Raw genomic sequence first — 21,105 nt, forward strand, 5'->3', positions numbered from 1 at the left:
TCCAGTACTTCGTGGACTGGGTAGACTACCAATTTACTACCACATGAGAAGGTATCTTATATACTGATGAACATGTGGAGTATGCGTACCTGAGAGGGATGGACGCAAAACCGTGTCTTGAGAGGGATAGACACAAAATGTGTACCTGAGAGGGACGGACACAGAAAAGGCCCAAATGCGGCCAGGGTGATAACCAATAATAAAAGGGAATCGTCCATCTACATGTAGGAAAGGATACTATTTCCGTAGTACGACTGATCATCATATACGGTGGCTCGGGTGAATGTCCTATTCTTCCAATTGGAATTGTGATACAATACCGTAACCCAAGCCTAGGTGCTGGGTTTACTATTAAGGTATTCGCAGGATAATAAAATCCACTAAAGAATTGTTTTCATAAGAAGGTGTGTATCACCAAGGAAAACTATTTTCGAATAAAACATAATTATCATATATGATGTTTTACGTGAGTTATCATACAGTCATATTCATACTGTACATTTTTATGCTGGGCATTATAACTCACACTTGTTTTCTTAAATTGACACAACAGTGAATCAAGATGTCTACCATGAGAACCACAGCCAGGAAATGGGTAGAAAATGGTCAGTTGTTCCGTAGGTTGTTTGGTGTTGTACCACAGGTAGTCCGAATAAGCTGGATTGGTTTTCAGTTGTTTTTAGTTCGGCTTATTTATAATATGACTTATGTAAGGTAATAAATAAGAAACGTATATTTGGCTGACGGACTAGCCTTACTTAAAGGTTATTCCCCGGTAAGACTTAATTACTTTTGGGTTGTAATAATTATCACTTTGTGGTTGATCTACTCTAGTAATGAATGGTTCGTTTCCAAGACAATAATCTGTAAGTGTGTGTGTGTGATAAGTGTGGGGTCTTAAAGTGTGAGTATTTATATATTGTGATGCGAGGTATGTGGTTTATAGTGATTGAGATGGCGTGGCCTCCGAGATCCCTGACCCCGGATTTTGGGGCGCCACACTAGCTCATTGCTATTACTTAACCTTCTAACTACCTTATTATACTTTGAAATCAAGTCTTGCCACAACCCGACACAAAGTTGATATGAATACACGAGTACAAGAATAAACAAATTAATTACAACTCACACTATATCTTGTTCGACTGGATTTGTATTTGGAGAAAAATGAACAACAAAATATATCAGATGATAAGAGATAGATGTGAAAGCATTAGTCTAAATCTGAAATACTCAAGTTGTATTTATAGGCAAAGTCTAACATATTTTGTTTTCAAACAAGTGATGAGATAAACGTTATCAATAACGGTTTTGAAAACATTTGAAAAAGTCACGAAGATAATAATTTGTTAGAGTGTTTGTAAATGGATAAACTTAGTTAAAGATAAATATTTGAAATGTTCAAACTAAGTTTAATATATGGTTTGTTCAGAAGAAGTTTATATTCAGTCAAATTAAGATATACATTAAGACCCTAAACCTTATCTGCTAGAGTGTCTCTAAAAATTGCAATGCATTAATTTCGGGTTTGATTCTGTTGCAATCTCCTTGAATCATTTTATTATAATAATTTCATTCTGTTGTATTTGGATCATTATCGTAAACTTTATAAGCCAACACTAAGTTCTAATATAAATGTATGTTCGTCAAATTTCATCTTAAAAATTACGTGAATATGATTATAATGAGCTTCTCAGTATATGATCACGTTCGTCTGACTCGATCGACATAAATTTAGTTTGATAATAGGCCGTAGAACATTAGTACACAAATTTTCTGGTTAAACTTCTTCAACATCTTGGGACTTTGATTACCTATTATAAAAAGAATGCAATATGCCTTTTCTTTTAGCTGTCATTTTCCAATGTCTGCAATTTTGATCAAACATAATACATAAATTAGATTTATAATACTAAAACCTAAAACCAAATACTAATGATTTGTTTAAGTATTATACATATTCTTTTGAAATGAAATTTTTCCTTCATGCAATTATATATATTTCTGATCCTTGACATTTTAAAGACTCATGATGACGATGATTTTTGTCAATTTATTTTAATTAACAATTATGAAATTATTCATGTTTCCTATGTGTTTAATTTAGATTATCTTTGAAGGGTTTTTATTAACTTTTTTCAAGTAGAACTCTAATATTTTTTCAAAAATTATTTAATTTTGTAAGAAGAAAATTTAAAAATATTAATTTTAACTATACACTAAAATTACTTCTTTTTTATTAATTAACTACACACGCACACATAGTACACAAATTTTTGACCTTCTGCAAATGAAAAAAAAATAGGCGTAGGTATACAAAAATGGAGGGACTAATATTTTATAAATATAATTTTTAGAGTACTTAAGAAAATATATTAGATGAGTATATATATCTACAATTTCATACCTACAATATAATATAATTATATAAGTAGTTAAATGATTATTAAAATTCGGGAAATTATACATTTTTTTAAGTTAACCTAATAATTTTATCCTCATCCGGATTTCGGACAGGCTTTTGGGCCCCCGCTTTGAATTTACTGACAAAGAAGTACACATTAACGGTGCCCCCACGCTCACTAAGTTCTTGCTCCATTTTTCGTATGTTTTTGGAAGGTTCATAATTAATTACCATTAAAATAAAGATTTCACGTAAATGTGGGGGTTGGCCCCAAATATCACTTTCTCGAGTCAAAAGGCTCTCAATGTCACTTTTTGAATTTTTGGCCCCAAATGTCACTTGAAAACGACGTTTCGGGTGAAGTTTTTAAAAATAGACGAAAAACGCAGTCTCGTGTTAAGTTTTTCCATAACAATTTTTTTTATTTTTTTCAAATAAAAGGAAAACGCAGTTTCGTTTCGTATTTTTCTTGAAAAACGTGGTTTCAAACCGAGTTTTTGCTGAAAACGCAATTTCAGAATTTTTTTCGGTAAAAAATGCAGTCTCGTCTTGAGTTTATGGATATAAAAATGGCGTTTGAAAATGGGTTTTCGTAAAAACGCAGTTTCAAACCGAGTTTTTCTCATGATGCAAAAAAAAAAATCAAAACATAGATCCAAAATGAGTTAATATGAGAAACTCTGAGATTGCGTTTTGCCTGCATAAACACGAATTGAAGTTGCGTTTTCAATTTTTTTTTTGAAAAAAAAATCAAAACAGAAAACGAAATCGCGTGTTTCATTAATAACAAAAATTTCACCCGAAACTCCGTTTTGGAGTGACATTTGGAGCCAATTATTCAAAAAGTGATATTAATGGTCATTTGACTATCAAAAGTGACATTTGGGGGCTTTAGAATAAAGGTGGCTTATCCTTTACAGAATAGGTATATAATTTAACTGTTCTTTTTTTTGTGTTTTTTTTTTAAATTTCTTCATCTTTTAAATAAAGCCAAAAAGAAAAAAGAAAGGGAAAGAGTGGACGTGAAAATGGAGAAAAAAGTTATAGTGGTGTGTGCAGTAGTGGGCTTTCTTGGTTTGGTTGCTGCTTCTCTGGGTTTTGCTGCAGAATCCAAGAGGATTAAGGTAAAGCTTTTAACTTTGGTTTTGGTTTCTTGTCTTTAATTGTCTCAGACTAATTTAGATCTTTGCTTAATCATTAACCTAAAGGGGTTCACTTATTACTTGCTACTATGTGTTCTTTTTTTGTTAATTTTTATGCCTCTACTCTTTTTTGTTTAGATATGGTTCTGTGTTCTGAAGGGTTCTTGTTGAATTGTAAAATTATAGATATATATGCTTGTATCTAGTTTCTGAAGATGAGTGTAACTCAGATGCACTGAGATGCCATTACATAAACCAGATGGTTTATAGTTGTGTTTTGGTTGGTTGGCTGGAATTAAATGAGAGTTGCGGAATAAGGGAGATTAAGGGAAAAGAAATTTAGGGAGATTGTAGTGTAGGCAGAATGGCATGAAGCAACCCAGGTAAAAACAGAAGGAACTGATGTTAGCAGTATTTAGAATTGAGTGGTATTAGGATTAAAGATATATATATGTATACATAAAGAGGTCAGCTTCAGAAGTCCGGTTCATTTGCATCCCATTCTATGCGAACCAACCAAACAAAACGCGGTGCCCATGATTTAGAAATATATATCCAGTACTTGACGTGGAGAAAGGCTCAAAAGAGTAGCATCTGGTAGTTCAATCGATTGGCGTGGATGAACATAGTTCATGTATGCCTCTTTAAGTGGCCGCAGCCAGCCTTTTTTAATCCTGTTTGTTGTTCCTCTTTCAGCTGAAGATTGAGGAGACGACTTATTTTAAAAAAAAATTTGACTTATGGAGAATTTTTCTTGATTGTATGTAGTACTCTTGGTTAGATGATATAATTAAGAGGAAAAAAGCAATTTGATGATTGGTGGAACCGTGGAAGTACAGAACTTATTATAAATATGTAATAACAGGTATTAGTTACAACTTACTCTACAACGTCTAGTAAGTGGGCTAATGTTTGGCCTGATATTAGTTATATCATTCATGAAAGTTTTACACCTTAACTACCCAACTCGGAGTCAATATTTTAGAAGTTCCTTGTAAAATATGGGACCCTGATAAACATCCTATAACATGAAAGATGAATTCTGCTTTATATATTTGGTTAAGTTAAATTTAAATTTAAATCCTAACTTTTGCGCAAACCTCTTTGTATTCACATAAAAAATTGCTACCCTACCTATATAAGTAATCGCTACCCTATATATATAGTAATGTAAAGATGTAATACTTACAGTTGATAAAATGAAAAAACGGAATGGCCTAGAGTTGTTGATGATAGAATATGATCCTCTACACCTAGCCCCTCTAGATTTTAGGGAAACTTGTAACATAACAAGAGTCAACACGCAAATTAGAGAATGAACTGCAGCACTGATCGTAAAACTAGGAGCCCTAACCCCAACGGTGGTAACAACATGTTATCTGAATAAAGTGTATATTTGTTATGCAAATTGCAAACTTTGCTCCTCAGCTTCTTACTTTCCAACACATTACATTACTAAAGTCCTAAATCTTTGGGAATATGCGAGTATGCATGTGAATATCTGAATAAATATTTAGCTAACGAAGAAAAAATGTCCGATTAAATACAACCTCCAAGGGTCCAACTATTAATTCGCAACGGGCTAGTCTAGCTAGTAGTTTGATCTACCGAATCACTGCTAGATGGTCAATATATTGTTAGCGGGACATCTTGTTGAATAACAACTGAACTTCTTAACATTCTGCTGTGACTACATTGTTTAATCTTCCCTGAGGCATCACAACTTTCTTAATATTCTGTCACCTCTAGTAATTTTCTAAAATTGTTTTTAACCGTTGCATTTCTTCTTTGGTATATCACTAATTTTCAGCCTCTTCATCTCTTGAGTAGACAATTTTCTGACCTTTTAAATTTTTTGTCGGAGCTTTTAGCTGATGATGTCGTTAATACTATATATTTAATTTTTTGCAGGGATCCCAGGTTCATTTTAATTCTCCCGATGAGTGTGTATACCCCAGGAGTCCAGCTCTAGCCCTAGGATTAATTGCAGCCTTGGCTCTTATGATAGCTCAGGTTATCATCAATGTTGCAACTGGTTGTATTTGCTGTAGAAGTGGACCTCATCAATTAAACTCGAACTGGACACTGGCTTTGATCTGCTTTGTAGTCTCCTGGTAATCATCCAAAAATTTGGTCACTGATTTTTTTTTTGGGATGCAACTTCCAGTAACCATCAGGTTGAGCTGGAGTTTGATTTTTAGAGTGTTCCTAAAGAGAATATTTATTCAGATAGATGAAATGACAAACTCAAACCGGTCATTGTTTGCTGACCTTGTTTCTTCGATTGCACTGACTTTCTTTTTCTCTTTATCATTATCCATATAAGAAAAGGGTTAAATATCAAAGTGGTCATTCAACTGAACGACATATATCAGTTTAATCATCAAAGTTAACGGAGTGTCATTTGAATTACTAAAGTTATAATAAATATCATACATATACCTCAAAATATGTGTTCGAGAATTAAAATTTATTTTATGGAGTTCTATATATTTTTCTTGAATCCTATTACAACCATGAAAATGTATGAATTCTAGTATTTTCTATAATATAATTAGATTTTTTAAAATTTATCTACTATTTATTTTTAATTTTGTAGTCATTTGCTTTATTTAAATAAACATAATTATTAGATAAATTTTAAAAATCTCAAAAAATCATCTAAAATACTATGAATTCATAACTTTTCATTTGGTTGTAATAAGATTTAAAAAAAATGTTTAGAACTCCATAAAATAAATTTTAATTCTCGAGCACATATTTTGAGGTATCTGTTTGATATTTATTATTACTTTAGTGATCCAAATGATACCCCGTTAAGTTTGATGATTAAACTGATATATGATCTTGAGTTGAGTGACCACTTTGATATTTCTAGAGCTTAACTTACCCTGTTAACTGTAATTATGCAGGTTCACATTTGTTATAGCGTTCCTGTTATTGCTTACTGGGGCAGCACTAAATGATCAACATGGTGAAGAGAACATGTACTTTGGCTACTACTATTGCTATGTCGTGAAACCAGGAGTCTTTGCAGGAGCAGCTGTGTTGTCCCTCGCTAGTGTTGTTCTTGGAATTATCTATTATATAACCATAACTTCTACAAAGCTGGGAAGTGATTCTTGGGCTGGGCATGCTGCTCCTAATCAACCTGGTATTGCCATGGGACAACCCCAATTTCCCCAACATGTTCCACAAGATCCTGTATTTGTGCATGAAGACACCTATATGAGGCGGCAGTTTACTTAATATTTGTATGCAGGCTATATGATAGTGCAAAAAGCTGTCTCTGTTTAGCCATATAAGGTTGAACTGATGCTAGCTCTTGGTTTGGCTGTGAACTTTTTCTTATGCAATAGGTTGTGTATTTAGAACTTGTTTCCAGTGCAACGATTTCTCTGAAGTGCCTAAGAAATGGCTGACCGCTCATTGAAAATAAACTATGAAACTGAAATATTTACCAGAATAAACTACTGAAGAATACAATATAAGCATCACCCAAATAGGACCCTCGTGGGCTCTTCTAGGCAGAATAACATTGCAAGACACCCACTATTGCAATTTTGGACAGTGGATGGTATGCAATATGACAGACCCAGGAGTATTAATTGAAGTACTGATTTTTCATTTCGTCAAAAAAAAATACAGATTTTTCAAGAAAACAAGCAAGTTATGTAATACAACGTCCGAGTGAATTGCAATGCTGCACTTTTTAATTTTGGCCTAAATTTAATTTTATATATCTACTTTCAAAATTTACTGGCACCCTTTTTGTTTATGACGGCTAACGTTGCTTGCAGCAAGGGTAAAGTGGGTATAATAAACCTTTTTAATAGTAAACAAATTGTGTAAATAGCACTGGGGTGTCAGGTATGTGATGGGAATCTATAGTCACTAGAGGTGGCCAACCGTGCGGGTCCGGGCCGGGTTGGAAGCGGGTTGGAACCGGAAAAATTGAACACTTAACCGGCACTGGGAGGCGAGCGAATCGGGCCGGGCTGGGTTGAGCTGATATACGGTAACCCGTATTCGGCTCGGTTCGCGGGCGGTTCGCGGGTGGTTCGCGGGCGGTTCGCGGGCGGTTCGCTGGCGGGTTGAACAGGCGGGTTGGCGGGTTGAGCAGCCTGTTCCATGTGTTATGTTTGTCAATTTGTGGATAGAATTGTCACATCTGTCAAGAACTAGTTATTTTATTGTTTTTATGCATCATAGCTATATTCATTTGAAAAAACTACCAAGTTCTTTGTAAATCAATTAATTTTATTATTTTAAATTTTTGGTTAGAAAGAGGACGGTACCTCTTATAAATTTTATTAATTTAAAAAAATTACAAATGATGTGAGAGGACTCCTCTCTAAAAAAACGGAACAAACCGCATCAAATATTAAAAAATTACAAATCAAATAATATAAAACTTTTAAAAAAATTACATTAAATATTTGTTCTAAAGTTGTTCGTTGGTTGAGGTTCCCGATTCGGATGAAGTATCCATTGTCATCCATGGCTCGTCGTCATCGTCGGAGTCTTCTTTTCTTCCTTGTTGTCTTTTATCGGCTTGATCCCAATCTTTTTTGCAAACTAAAATCTTTACAACGTCTGGCGCAAGACTGGATCGCTTCTCATCTAACACTCTTCTGCCTGCACTAAAAGCGGACTCGAACGCAATTGTAGAAGCCGGTACAACTAAAATGTCATTTGCAATTTTTGCTAAAACCGAAAATTGTAACTCATGATTTTTCCACCATGTTAGTATATCAAAATCATCATTTAACTCATAACTATATGAAAAAAATTCGCGAACCATACTAGTGGCAGAAGAAGGTACGGTAGATGACTCGGAAATTCTACATTTTTGTTTTTTGGTTAGTATAGATGAAATGGTACTACTAAACCTACTAGAAGTATTACTGCTCTTCGGTGGTATAGTACTTTGAGTTTTTGGAGCATACATATCTACATAACACATACATGTGGGATGATATAGGGTGGGCCTGCAAGGCTGCAACATTGGAACTAGAGGTGGCCAACCGTGCGGGTCGGGCGGTCCGGGCCGGGTTGGAAGCGGGTTGGAACCGGAAAAATTGAACACTTAACCGGCACTGGGAGGCGAGCGAATCGGGCCGGGCTGGGTTGAGCTGACATACGGTAACCCGTATTCGGGCGGTTCGCGGGCGGTTCGCGGGTGGTTCGCGGACGGTTCGCGGGCGGTTCGCTGGCGGGTTGAATAGGCGGGTTGGCGGGTTGAGCAGCCTGTTCCATGTGTTGTGTTTGTCAATTTGTGGATAGAATTGTCACATCTGTCAAGAACTAGTTATTTTATTGTTTTTATGCATCATAGCTATATTCATTTGAAAAAACTACCAAGTTCTTTGTAAATCAATTAATTTTATTATTTTAAATTTTTGGTTAGAAAGAGGACGGTACCTCTTATAAATTTTATTAATTTAAAAAAATTACAAATGATGTGAGAGGACTCCTCTCTAAAAAAACGGAACAAACCGCATCAAATATTAAAAAATTACAAATCAAATAATATAAAACTTTTTAAAAAATTACATTAAATATTTGTTATAAAGTTGTTCGTTAGTTGAGGTTCCCGATTCGGATGAAGTATCCATTGTCATCCATGGCTCGTCGTCATCGTCGGAGTCTTCTTTTCTTCCTTGTTGTCTTTTATCGGCTTGATCCCAATCTTTTTTGCAAACTAAAATCTTTACAACGTCTGGCGCAAGACTGGCTCATATAAAGCCGCCAGATCAAATTATTTATGTGAAATATAATTTTAAGAATTATTATTCAAGTGATATAATTTTACATAATTTTATATCGCACGGGTTGTATACAAGTAGTAATATAAAGAAGTAATTAATTTATTTATGTACAAAAAAAATTGTAGTGGAAAATAATGAGCTTTATCATCCACAAAAAATTGATTTTTTTATCAAACATAATTATTCGTTCAGCGTTCATTTTTTGCCATTCATCCAGATATTTTAATCTTTCAGAAAATATTGTACCCATTAGGCTAGTTCAACCAATCAAAACTGATGGAACCCAACCAGTTTAAGTTCAAGGTCCCCCATAATTGTAATGTATGTCTTTAAGGTACCCAATACATAGCGCATTCTTAAATCAGGAGATCAAAGTTAATACATGTTTTACAATTGTCTGGGGACTCTGTGTAGCATCAATTTTGTAAATCCCTTCTAAATCGTCAATATGAAGCAGTCCTAGTTGAGATTGCAAGAGCTTAGGTGGCATAAAATGCTTCCCTTCGGCCGCTCTTTTCTCCAATCGAGCAGCAAGCACGTCATGGTGAACATCCAACAGAACAAACTTCACAGCACAAGTATAACAGTCTGGTTTATAATTTGAATCTGCGGATCTAAGAATATCTCTGTAACGCTTTTGCAGCGCAGAACACCCAAGTATCACACATTTTCCACTGACTAAGCTCGCTTTGAGGGAATCTCTTAGGGTTTCAAGCCATGGTATCCGGTCTTCTTCAGATAAAGGAATCCCTTTCTGCATCTTTTCTGTCGCATAACACCGAACTCCAATATTACAATAAATAAGATAAACTTTAAAAACAGAGTGACATATTGGTAGTTGGTACATAAATAAAACTATACCTTTGTTGTATTGTGAATGGTAATCATCAGCATCAAGAAAGCTACAATTTATGACTTCTGCCAACATCTTGCCAATGGTTCTGCCAAATTCAAACACATAACCTTAGTACAAGAAAAGGCTCTTAAAGAACAATTTGAGATTCTACATAAGTTAAAGAATGGTATACAACTATAGTCTGAATCCAACAAAAGTGTCAGATCTTGTAGAGATTAACTTTCGTCAGGTAATGGTACTTTTATGAAGATAGTTGTCTACATCCAATACTAGTATAACATAATGAAAGTGCGGCTTACCTCCCCCCCCCCCCCCCCCCCAAAATACAGAAATAACGTAAAAAAACTCCTTCATCTAAAAACATCAGTAGTAAAACATACATTCCTTAATTTATAGACAGCCTCTTGTTTTATCAGCATAAGATAAAAAGACTGCAGATAATGTGTATGGTAAATGCTGAAAATTGTTACATAGATGTAACATAAATGAAACGATAAAATAGGTCATCATACTTACGATTTCCCAGCACCGCTGACACCCATAATAACAATAGCAATCCCTATAAGAGAAAATCAAAAACACCAAAGAACCAAGTAAATATGGAAATCAAGGAAAAGAAGTACATACAGTACCAGAATGAATTCTAAATTGAAATAATAAACATCTCAATCTGTCTGATAAAAAAAAAGTAGAGACTTAAGAGGAAATATACACCTTTAATATCAGTTGACATAGCTTCACTAATTGGAAACCGTCAATCGATACTGAATAGCTCAAAATTCAGTTCAAAGCCAAATAAAAAGCGGGTTCTTGCTATACAAGTAACTATCCGGAGCATCCTGCAGGAAGGCATGTGTAATAAACAATCTGATGAGTAATTATAAATAAATTCAATTTGAACAAATGGGAGAAAAGCATTAGGTGGTGGATAAATTGTATAAGAGATTAACAGCAATGATTTACAAATTAAAGTCCTGATCCTTTATTTACTAAATAATTGTGCATATAATGGTGATTTGAGTTGTATAAACATATACACATACATGTAAAAGATAATTTAGATCATATACCAATGAAATAGAGTACTCAATTTAACAACTGATAACTGATCATGTATAATATAAATTACAGTGGAATAAGAAAGTAAGCAAGAAATTGATGGGAAAATAATGAATTCCTTACCCAACATATTATTAGATGAGAGAGTATGAAAGCTTGCTGTACTGCCCAGGCACCAAGAAAGACGCAAATTTTGATCAGTTTTGATGATTTCTTGAATATATACTTTGTCAAACCCTCCAACCAATCACCCACTGACATTTCACATTTGTATCAATTAAATAGTGTAAGTATCCCACGCCACATCATTTCATCATTTTTTTTCATTTTTATAATAATTCTTTTTGAAATAACTTGGGCCCGAGGGCGTGGGTGTACTCACTGCTCAGTCTACTTATTTTACCCTATAAAATTTTAATCACAAATTTGTAAATTCAAACCTAACCCGCTATAATTACAAAAATAACCTTATCCTAACCTCCTCCGACAAATTTCCTGACAATCTCTTTTTTTTACTAATTTTGTGCATGTAATATTTTTGTTACCCCGGCTACCATTCTTATTTCACTTGTTTTTTTAAAATATAAATTGTTGTTTTTGGCTAAAGATAGAGTTGTTCAATATAATTTCTGTTGCAGAAATTTTCACGCATGAAGGTTTCTTTACTTTTTCAAAATATTCATGTTTTTAAACCATAATAGTTCTGCAAACAACTCGGATTGCCCATTTTAGTGGGCTCTCATTCACGCCACCACACTAAAAAGTGGGCTCTAAAAAAAGCGGCCAGCCTCTAATTCACATTTTGCAGGACCAAGATGTGTTGGGAAGTTGTTCCATAATCATATAAAACCATAATAAAAAAAGGTTAAAAGCAAAAGCAGGCAAAGTGACCATCCATGGCCACCATCATCTACTCCATCTGTTATAGCTCCGGTGCAGCATTAAAAAAGAAAAAAGAAGACGACCAAGTCAGTTTAGGTGGATCTGGGAGGAAATGAGCAGAGCATTGTAGATGCGCTGATATACAATTGTTAAATTGTACTATACTCTTCATGCTACAAGAATGCAGTTGACGGGGTTGGCAGAAGCTGCCCGCCCGCCGGCCGCCCTTATCATGGATTGAAATCCCACAAGGGGATTCACCGTTAACAAATCTAAATGACAAGAAATCAAACACAGCAACGCCAAGCATATTAACCCTACTCTTAACTGTTTTTCTTTTTATAAAAATATTTGAAATACTAAGTTTGTAAGCTACATGCCCTACATGAGGTCATGTGAACAACTTTCCAAAAAGAAAAAAAGTCATGTGATCTCATAGATAAATACAATATACAATCATCTCTATAATTCTAAATGTCTACCATCTATTTGTCTAAGATGTTCATTTAACCACACTGCTTACCGTACTTTCTCGGCATCGCCAGGAGCAACTGTACAGCATCTGATAAACAAATTGCTCTGCAGAAGTTCCATCCTCTTCAATGAGGGGTACTGTGAAGGCCGATAGAGGATGAACAAAATTGCAAAAACAGATGCACCACCGGTTTTACATTAATTTACATGTACCTATAACTGATTACTTCTATGTATCTCTTCATTTATCCCAATTTAGTTTTATTGTTTGCCGACAGCCAAGTCCTCATGTAACCTACTAAATATTAGCTTAACAGGGATACAAGCACCTGCAGCTGACACCGACTCTGGTTTGACAAGTCCATTCACATGACAACTGCTGGAACCATGTTTCAGATGATTGATGGGTTTCTGCTGCGTCGCAATTGAAGCAAGCGTTCTAGTCTTTTGGTTAGATGCTACAACTGTCTTCTTTGCAGGCTTCTTACGTAACTTTTTGTCAGTTCGACGAGAACCATGAGCAGAGCCCTTTCTCACTGAACTTCTCCCCCCATTTGATCTATTTGTTGGAGCTCTTCTATCTTGATGAGCAGCCTGCAAACACTCAGTACCTTCATCTCCATCCATCATTGACGATGAGTGTGGGCGTGGAACCCGGCAATTGGCTGTCCTCCTGGCTGTCCTCCACATTGGTGGAAGTGATTTATCAGGGTCTTGATTAAGTTCATCATCAGCTGCAGCCAAAAAAGCTTCAGCTGATCCATACTCCAGTGTTTCGATTTGAATTGGGTGCCCTACTATTGCCTGCCCATTTATCTTGCTCATGAGTGAAATCATAGGAACATGCTCTCTTTGATAATTTGACTGGACTTTCAAATCCACGTCTACCAACATGCACTTCCTCCTATCACCAAAATGACGACCAGCAGAAACAGGAATCTTGTGTTCAATAGAGCCCCCCCAGCTGGAAATATTATAACCAATACCATCTACCCCTTTAGACCCATAACCACCTAGCAGGGTACCATACTTCTTATCAAAGAGATCCATCTCATCAGAACCGTAGCTTCCCTTACCTTTGCACTTTATTCCCTGGTTTAGTTCTCTAGAGACCTTTCCACCACTTATATCCACGTTTCTTTTTGTAAGAGCTCGAGTGTTCCTTTTTCTTTTTTGTTGCCATTTGGAGACCCCCACGCTTGCTAAAACATCGTCATAAGAAGGGTGAGATGTATCACTGGTAGTTGCGGGATCATCAGGCTCTTCAGTGTCAATGTTGCCATCTTCTCGAACTTCAGATTTAACCATAGATTTTGGCCTGAATTCTAAAGATTCATCTGGACAATTAAACAAAAAAGTGAGCCCAATAAAAAAAAGTTCACCTTAACAGATATCTATACTATACTATACTATAATAACCGGAATGAGGTATAATTTACAGTTTGGTTGACCCTTCATTTTGGTTATCCCTTTACATCACGACGGTTGGATCTTCTTCATCAAATAATCAGAGCCGTTAGATCCACATACTAAAAAAATACACTTCACACAAGTTCTCATGTTCGAATCCCGTCAACAACAAACAATTATTATTTATAAAGATATATATAAGTTCTAAGGTTCGAATCCCGTTAACAACAAACATTTATATCATTATTATTATAACGATATATATAAGTTTTCAGGTTCGAAAGTCACCAATAACAAATATTTACATTATTATTTACGAATAAAATCTCATCAATTATATATTTTTTATATTATTTGAACGTAACTTGAAATTATACACAATAAAATTATAATTATATAATTATTATTTAGTATTTTAATTCTTATATAGAATTTTAATAAAATTATATAATATAGAAATGAAAATATATAAATATTAATTAAGACCCGTGCATCACACGGGCCGTAAGCTAGCTATAATTAGATAGAAATCAGATAAAAAAATTGAGATATAGCCTTGTAATACTGCCAAAATCAACAGTACGCAACATCAAGGTGATTCAGAAAAATAATGTAATGAGATCCACATACTGTGGACATGATGTAGCGAATTTCCTATAAGCACTAAAGTAAAGATTGCAGTCATGTCATGTAACATAAATTTTATGTTACCAAACAATGATATAACATAACGTTATCAGGCAACAGATATACAGGTCAATAATCACCAAGCGGTTGAAGTCAGAAGTCGGTAACCATCGGATAACTTTCCTTTTTTTTCATATTGTTTTTCACTTTCTTACTGGATTACCATGTTAATTCTCCATCCAACCTCATGAAATTTTATCTTCGTCTGATATTTTTAGAAAAACTACGGACATTTAAACATATAATTAAGCACAAGACAAAAAGTCCACCTTAAATAAATATTATAATTAAATAGTACAATCAGATCAGATAAAAAAGAGTAATAGCCATATAATACCAAAATAAAGAAAGAACAGTACACACTGTAAAGGATATTCCAAAGAATAAAGTAATGAGATCCTCATACTGTGAAAATGATGTAGCGAATTCCTATTAGCACTAAAGCAAAGATTGCAGTCACGTAGCACTGCTCCCATTACAAGATGTCGAAGGTTCGAATCTTGACACAGATAAGGTGGGTGTGTGATTATGAAAAAAGAATAAAATAATTGCAGTCATATTATAACAAACAATGGTATAATATAGAGTTATCACGGAAAAGAATACAGGTCAATAAAAATGACCATTTGGAAGTACCCTCAGAAGTTGGTAATTGGTGGATAACTTTCCTTTTCTCTTCGAACTATTATTTACATTCTCTCAGGTATACCATATTAATCCTCCATATAATCTCATGAAAAATTCATTTCCATCTGATAATTCAAAATATAAAACTCTTCAAATCCGTAAGTTGCCAATCCCCCCCCCCCCCCCCCCGCGACTGAGCACACCCACCAAAGCAATAACTATTATAGGATTTCCTAAGTTGATTCAGTTTCTTCATCTTTTATTAAATTATACTTTCCAATTTTTATAATTGTGACAGAAATTTACGAAAAAAAATGCTGGGGAGTTTAAAAGGGGGCTGTCATTGAAACAATCAATGTGAAGAGTATGATGAAACCAAAATACACCGGGTCTTCAAAAGGTTGAGGATGCCAATACCATCACAGATGATCGATTCATAAAAGTAGCTATAAGTCTTTGAAGTCTGGAATCTAATTTTAAAAGGTAAACAGTATGATTTCTTAGATGGTAAATATGTCCATTGGTATTGCCATCACATCAGGTACCAAAAAAATAATCAAATTGCTAGCATACACACATTACCAAATAAACCAAACATTACCAACTCCATTTTGCTTTCTTTCTGGAATTAGTCTTCATCATTTGTCTAGAACTTGGATGAGCAAAATCTACTACTGACTCAGTAATCAAGTCCATAACAACCATAGTCCTATTCGCAGACAATATTTTTATATTATATGCTTAAGAAGAGATGAGGAAATAAAAACATAGAATATAAGAGCACTAAAAAGCAACAAGTATGTCCAGCAGCAAAGATATTATTGGTCGAGTAATTTAAATAAACAGAATTGCATCTTATAGGTGCTAAATATGTAGTGACTCAGAAACAAGTCACTACAATATAAGACAGAGCTAGGACATGTCTGCTCGAGGCAGAGAGCATTACCAACTCAATGTAAGCTGATACATTAACATGCCCAGATGAAATGAAGTTAACAGTTCTATGTAAAAAAACAGGAAAATATTTGTAGTACGAAAAAATGCCACTCTTGTACCTGAAATATCAGCCATTGCTTCATCTGTATCAGATTCAAGAGAGTCGGTCTCAGAAGAGTCAGTTTCTGTATTTTCCGTTGATCCAGAAGTGTTGTCCTGGCGGAGATCAGCAGGAGGATTGTTCTTATCTTCAAGTTTGAGTGGTGAACCTTCAATGTCTTTAGGACCAATTTCAGAATCATCTGCTGAATCAATGGATTTTGTCTGGTCTACATGTTTGCTTCTTTTTGCGCTACCTACTACTCCAGTCTGCTCCTCTCCCTTTGCATGTAAAGAAACACTGTCTTCAGGCTTTAGCGAGGGAGGAACTTGAAACATTGCACTACTCTCTAGTACTTGAACAAGTGGGCGACACTTATCACGCCTCTTGACTATGGAATCTCCAGCCAACCCCTCATTGGACCTCTTCCTTTTCGCTGAGAAAGCTTTGTCATTAGCATCCCCAGTATTGCCAGTGCTCGCACCACTACCATTAAGAGGAGCACGAGAACTCTCATATAATGGAGATTTTGATAGGCCGTTAGAATCAGCTGAAGGAATCTTACGCTTTGAAGAAAAAGTCTTAAGACCAAGGTCCTCTAAACCTCTCATCCGAGGAAGTACATCAGAGTTCTCATCATCCCCACTTTGTTGTTTGCCCCCTTTAATTTTCTGTATTTGCAGGTCAGCACTAGTGATGCCCTTCTGTGGCAGATCCACTTCCCCAGAAAGTTGATGATATTTGCGGTTTACACATTTGCCATTGCCATGTCGCAAGCTTTCTGCAGATGTAGCCGACTCCTTGTTCACATCATCAGATGATTTATTGCTCTTGTAATTAGACGACGAGCCCAGTTTCCCATATTGTTTTTCCAGAAATTGCTTCTCAAGTTCAAGAGCATGAATAATAGCATCTTCCCTACGTGCATATTTCTCTCTCTTTTTAGGAGGCATTCCTAGCGAAGATTCTGCTTTGTCTATACAATCATCAAATTCACCACATCTGAATGCCTTCACACGCTTAGACTTCTCCATATTGTACCAATCACTGATAAATCAGACCAAAACAAAATAATTAACCAACAAAAAAAAAAATATTCAGCAATCTGAGGATTGTCATAATATATGATGTTTGATAAGTGCTTTAATAAGATAAAGTAAAAAAATGACAATAATATTGATCCACGGACGATAAAGTTACTAAAAGCGCTTATTGGTTAATAAGTATGTAAAAAGGTGACATGAGTAGTACGTAAGACAATAATACTTTCTGTGTCAGAAAAAATATACTTGTTCGGTTATAGTAACATAAATGAGCGAGCACTGATACGATTCTTTACTAAAAAACAAAAAAATCAGTTTTCAAAATATGATTATTGTTCAACTAACTATCTAAGCTAAACCGCTACATTCCAAAGTTTACACCATTTTGAATCTCGACAATATATACATTCAAACAGACAATAAAGTTGGTAAAAGTGATTATTGGTCAATAAGGATGTAAAACCGTGACATGAGTAGTATGTGGAACCAAAATACTACTGCATCAGAAAAATATACTTGTTCGGTTATGATAACATAACTGAGCAAACCCTGATACGATTCTCTATTGTTCTGTTAATGCTTGTCGTTTAACTAATTAACTAAGGTAGACCGCTACATTCCAACTTTACGCCATTCCAAATCTTAACAGATATATAAATAGAAAGACATATTGAAAAGAAAAAACAGGATCATCGAGGACATTAAAGAGGCAATGCAATTACACTAACGACAACCAACAACAATTAACAACAAATTAGCAAATGTCAAATAATAGAATATTCATGCATCAGTAAAAAGTACAGTTAAGATACTCACACACTAGCATCTTCCCTTCCAAGAAGCTTAACTGGAGTCCCGGATCGAGGAGACAATACATGAGAACCTGAGAGGTCTTCCTCGCCCAAAATTTTTCCTGGCCACCACGAACCATTGCGTCGCCTTACCCAAACAATGGAGCCAACAGTACAATCACCTACACCGGTGCTTGTCCCTGTATCAGAGCTTCCCATCCCCCCTATATATCTCTATATAGTGTCTACTCTCTCTCTCTCTCTCTCTCTCTCTCTCTCTGACTCTAAAAAATTAAAAAATCTTTAAAAAGATATAGCCCTCAACCACAATCAGTTAGAAATCTTTTCTCTCCACCAAAACAACAAAACTAAGAAATTAAAAATTAAAACTTGATTTTGCAAACCCAAAAAAAAACTAAATTGAACAGAGAAAGAAGGTGAACACTGATGATCACTTACAGAAGAGAGCTAAAAACTTCAACCGACTAACCTCAGGAGAAAAAGATCGAAAATTGAAGATGAATAAGTAGGATCCGACATTTGAAGGATCCGAAAGAGGGCTAGGGTTAGGGTTTTCATTCAAATTTGGGGAAAATCATTTTGGGGCTTTTTATAACAAATTAAGGGGCTTAAAATGATTTTGAACTAATATATGTGGTTGATTATATATCTTTAATCTTTACTTGCTCTCGCTCTATGTGTTCTATCTCTTTTCTCTCTCTATATATGTATCTATTTCTTGTGTGTATGAATGAATATACCGGACCGGATTGTTGAATACGGGTCGAGTTGACTCACTGATTACAATAGCAGCGCGTATCACGAGTTCTAACCGCCACGGTGTCGATTTTATAGGTTGGGCCGTCGGGGTTCTAGTATTTTGTGAATTGGGCTCGAGTCCAAAGTTCGAATGTAAATTAAATAACAGTTTAAGAAGTCTCCCAGGCCCCAAGTTTCATGGCTTGCCGTGGAAGTATTTTGCCGATGATAAATTGGGCTCGTCACTTTGTGTTCATGACGTGAAAGAGTAAAGCTCCGAGCCGGCTTCTATCTGAATCGAGCCGAACTTAGTTTTTTATAAACGATCAGACCCGAGGTTAATAACCGAGTCGAGAGTAATGTTCACGCTTGAGCCGAACACAAGTTTGCTCACGAACAATCAAGCTGAGCCGAGTTCGAGCCTACTAATAATCTGCATATATTTTAAAGACAAACCTTAAAATGTAATTTATAATTTTACAAGTTATATCGAGATTAAATACTATTTTTTTTACAATTATATACGCACATTCCACACTCTAAACTTGTTTTTTAATCAATATCTTTTAATTTCACAAGTTGAGTTTTAAAAAATACATTAAAATTATTGAGGCATTCAAAATTATTAATTTGTGTTTTGTTACATATTCATTTTTATTTGTATTTCACATTTCATGGTTGAAAATCCGAACTAATTGGTTGAGATATAAATTTATCATAAAGTGAGAATGTCTTATAATGTAAAATTTTAATATATTTAAAATTTTAATAATATCTAATATATTGTTTGTATTTACAATAATTGTACCATATAAAATAATTCATAACGATAAATAGGATTTTAAAAATCAAATGGGTCTAATATATTTTAAGAATTTATGGGCGAATTACTAAAATTCAGACGATTTTTAAAACACGTGATTGTTTATATAAATATAAATAAATAATAAGTTAAGTATAAATATTATTTATTAATTAAAATTGATTTAAATATAATATTATAAATTTATTATATCCGGACATGTCATGTATTATGGTCTTTGTATTAATTATATAAAATAGATATCAATTAATATTTCTACTATAATTAAATCACTCATTTTACCTTAAAATATATCTTAAATTTTAATGAAATTTTTTTGAAATCTTTATACAAGTGATTGATAAATATTTATTATTTGTAACATAATACTTTATCCAAACAGAGTCAAGTCAGCCGAGTCTGAACCGAATCTGAATTAAACGAGCCGAGTTCGAGCCGAACATGTCAAAAACTCGGCTCAACTCGTTTACTTATCCGTGCTCATTTTTAGGTTCACGATCAACTCGTATAAATAATTGAACCGATCCCAGTTCCCTTAAACGAGTCAATCCCGAATTTGTTCACGAACGACTCTGTTCATTTGCAGCCCAATGTGAGAGAGTTAAATGATACTGTATTTAAGAACAACTAGTTAATTAAGTCGAGATTCGCAGCAGTTTTATAGGTCATTTCTCCAAAGTAATATATATTATTATACAAATTGAACCTAAGTAAGTAATTAATAAAATAACCTATGACACGTCACATATAATTTATCTATTTATAATTTAATAAATAATCAATAAATATAATTTAATTACAATCTATAAATGAATTGAACTTTATTAATTAAAAATTTGAGAAATTTAAAAAAATACGTCAGGGCGATTTGAGTCGTCTTTTTCTTTATATAAGCCTTTATATAAGACATAACATTGTCAATCTACAAACTTTACATAGGAAAAGTCCATGATAAGGATGATGTGGCAGGATTATAATATGGTGTTAATAAAATTACAAACAATAATACAATGAAAAAAATAACATGATAATATCCCATATACCCATATATGTAAATGCAATACCCTCATATATAATAAAGTTGTATATATAATTGGATGAAAGTGAAACATATTATATAAGAGTAGTTTTTAGTACACAACTAAAAACATACTGCATTACATACTTTAATAAAAATATTAAAGGTTATTATGTATTCCCTCACAAACACCTTATATTACATATGACAAAGAAGAAAATATAATATCAATGTTATAGCTGCAAATAAAATAACAACCAGCAAAAATATATAAAAATTGAATGTTTAAAAGTTCATTCTTAAACTACTAGTGTTGTAACACA

General features: G+C 34.2%; 3 protein-coding genes across 4 annotated transcripts; 1 reads left to right on the forward strand and 2 right to left on the reverse strand.

The window, feature by feature from the left end:
• The first annotated feature begins 3,369 nt into the window (after nucleotides 1-3,369).
• LOC141708325 (protein VASCULATURE COMPLEXITY AND CONNECTIVITY) lies at nucleotides 3,370-6,922 on the forward strand. Its single transcript, XM_074511890.1, has 3 exons — nucleotides 3,370-3,528; nucleotides 5,458-5,660; nucleotides 6,459-6,922. Exons 1-3 carry the CDS (start codon nucleotides 3,433-3,435, stop codon nucleotides 6,793-6,795), a joined length of 636 nt encoding a protein of 211 aa, XP_074367991.1. The 5' UTR covers nucleotides 3,370-3,432; the 3' UTR covers nucleotides 6,796-6,922.
• Nucleotides 6,923-9,515: 2,593 nt separating this feature from the next.
• LOC141706241 (gluconokinase) lies at nucleotides 9,516-11,513 on the reverse strand. 2 transcript variants are annotated; one of them, XM_074509053.1, is made up of 5 exons: nucleotides 11,356-11,513; nucleotides 10,888-11,012; nucleotides 10,690-10,732; nucleotides 10,179-10,258; nucleotides 9,516-10,082 (listed from the first exon to the last, which is right to left on the reverse strand). In XM_074509053.1, the coding sequence occupies exons 2-5, from the start codon at nucleotides 10,904-10,906 to the stop codon at nucleotides 9,679-9,681; spliced, it is 546 nt and encodes a 181-aa protein (XP_074365154.1). In that variant the 5' UTR covers nucleotides 10,907-11,012; nucleotides 11,356-11,513; the 3' UTR covers nucleotides 9,516-9,678. The 2 variants fall into 2 exon arrangements, with proteins under 2 accessions (XP_074365154.1, XP_074365155.1); XM_074509054.1 differs by lacking the exon at nucleotides 11,356-11,513 and having other exon boundaries at nucleotides 10,686-10,732; nucleotides 10,888-10,982.
• A 919-nt stretch (nucleotides 11,514-12,432) lies between these two features.
• LOC141708326 (uncharacterized protein At1g51745-like) lies at nucleotides 12,433-18,966 on the reverse strand. Its single transcript, XM_074511891.1, has 3 exons — nucleotides 18,208-18,966; nucleotides 16,368-17,395; nucleotides 12,433-13,925 (listed from the first exon to the last, which is right to left on the reverse strand). Exons 1-3 carry the CDS (start codon nucleotides 18,399-18,401, stop codon nucleotides 12,850-12,852), a joined length of 2,298 nt encoding a protein of 765 aa, XP_074367992.1. The 5' UTR covers nucleotides 18,402-18,966; the 3' UTR covers nucleotides 12,433-12,849.
• Between the last annotated feature and the right edge of the window lie 2,139 nt (nucleotides 18,967-21,105).

The sequence above is a fragment of the Apium graveolens genome, chromosome 2 (assembly GCF_009905375.1).
Source record: "Apium graveolens cultivar Ventura chromosome 2, ASM990537v1, whole genome shotgun sequence".
NCBI classification, from domain to species: Eukaryota; Viridiplantae; Streptophyta; class Magnoliopsida; order Apiales; family Apiaceae; genus Apium; species Apium graveolens.

Bases quoted from the DNA above. Each gene is read 5' to 3' on its own strand.
- LOC141708325 (XM_074511890.1), top strand. From the start codon at position 3,433: ATGGAGAAAAAAGTTATAGTGGTGTGTGCAGTAGTGGGCTTTCTTGGT. The intron at 3,529-5,457 runs GTAAAGCTTTTA...AATTTTTTGCAG, and splicing joins CAGAATCCAAGAGGATTAAG to GGATCCCAGGTTCATTTTAA. The intron at 5,661-6,458 runs GTAATCATCCAA...GTAATTATGCAG, and splicing joins ATCTGCTTTGTAGTCTCCTG to GTTCACATTTGTTATAGCGT.
- LOC141706241 (XM_074509053.1), bottom strand. The intron at 10,259-10,689 runs GTAAGTATGATG...TGAATTTGGCAG, and splicing joins GTCAGCGGTGCTGGGAAATC to AACCATTGGCAAGATGTTGG. The intron at 10,083-10,178 runs GTATAGTTTTAT...GTTATGCGACAG, and splicing joins CCATTCACAATACAACAAAG to AAAAGATGCAGAAAGGGATT.
- LOC141708326 (XM_074511891.1), bottom strand. From the start codon at position 18,401: ATGGGAAGCTCTGATACAGGGACAAGCACCGGTGTAGGTGATTGTACT. The intron at 17,396-18,207 runs GTGAGTATCTTA...CTGATTTATCAG, and splicing joins GGAAGGGAAGATGCTAGTGT to TGATTGGTACAATATGGAGA. The intron at 13,926-16,367 runs GTACAAGAGTGG...TTAATTGTCCAG, and splicing joins AGCAATGGCTGATATTTCAG to ATGAATCTTTAGAATTCAGG.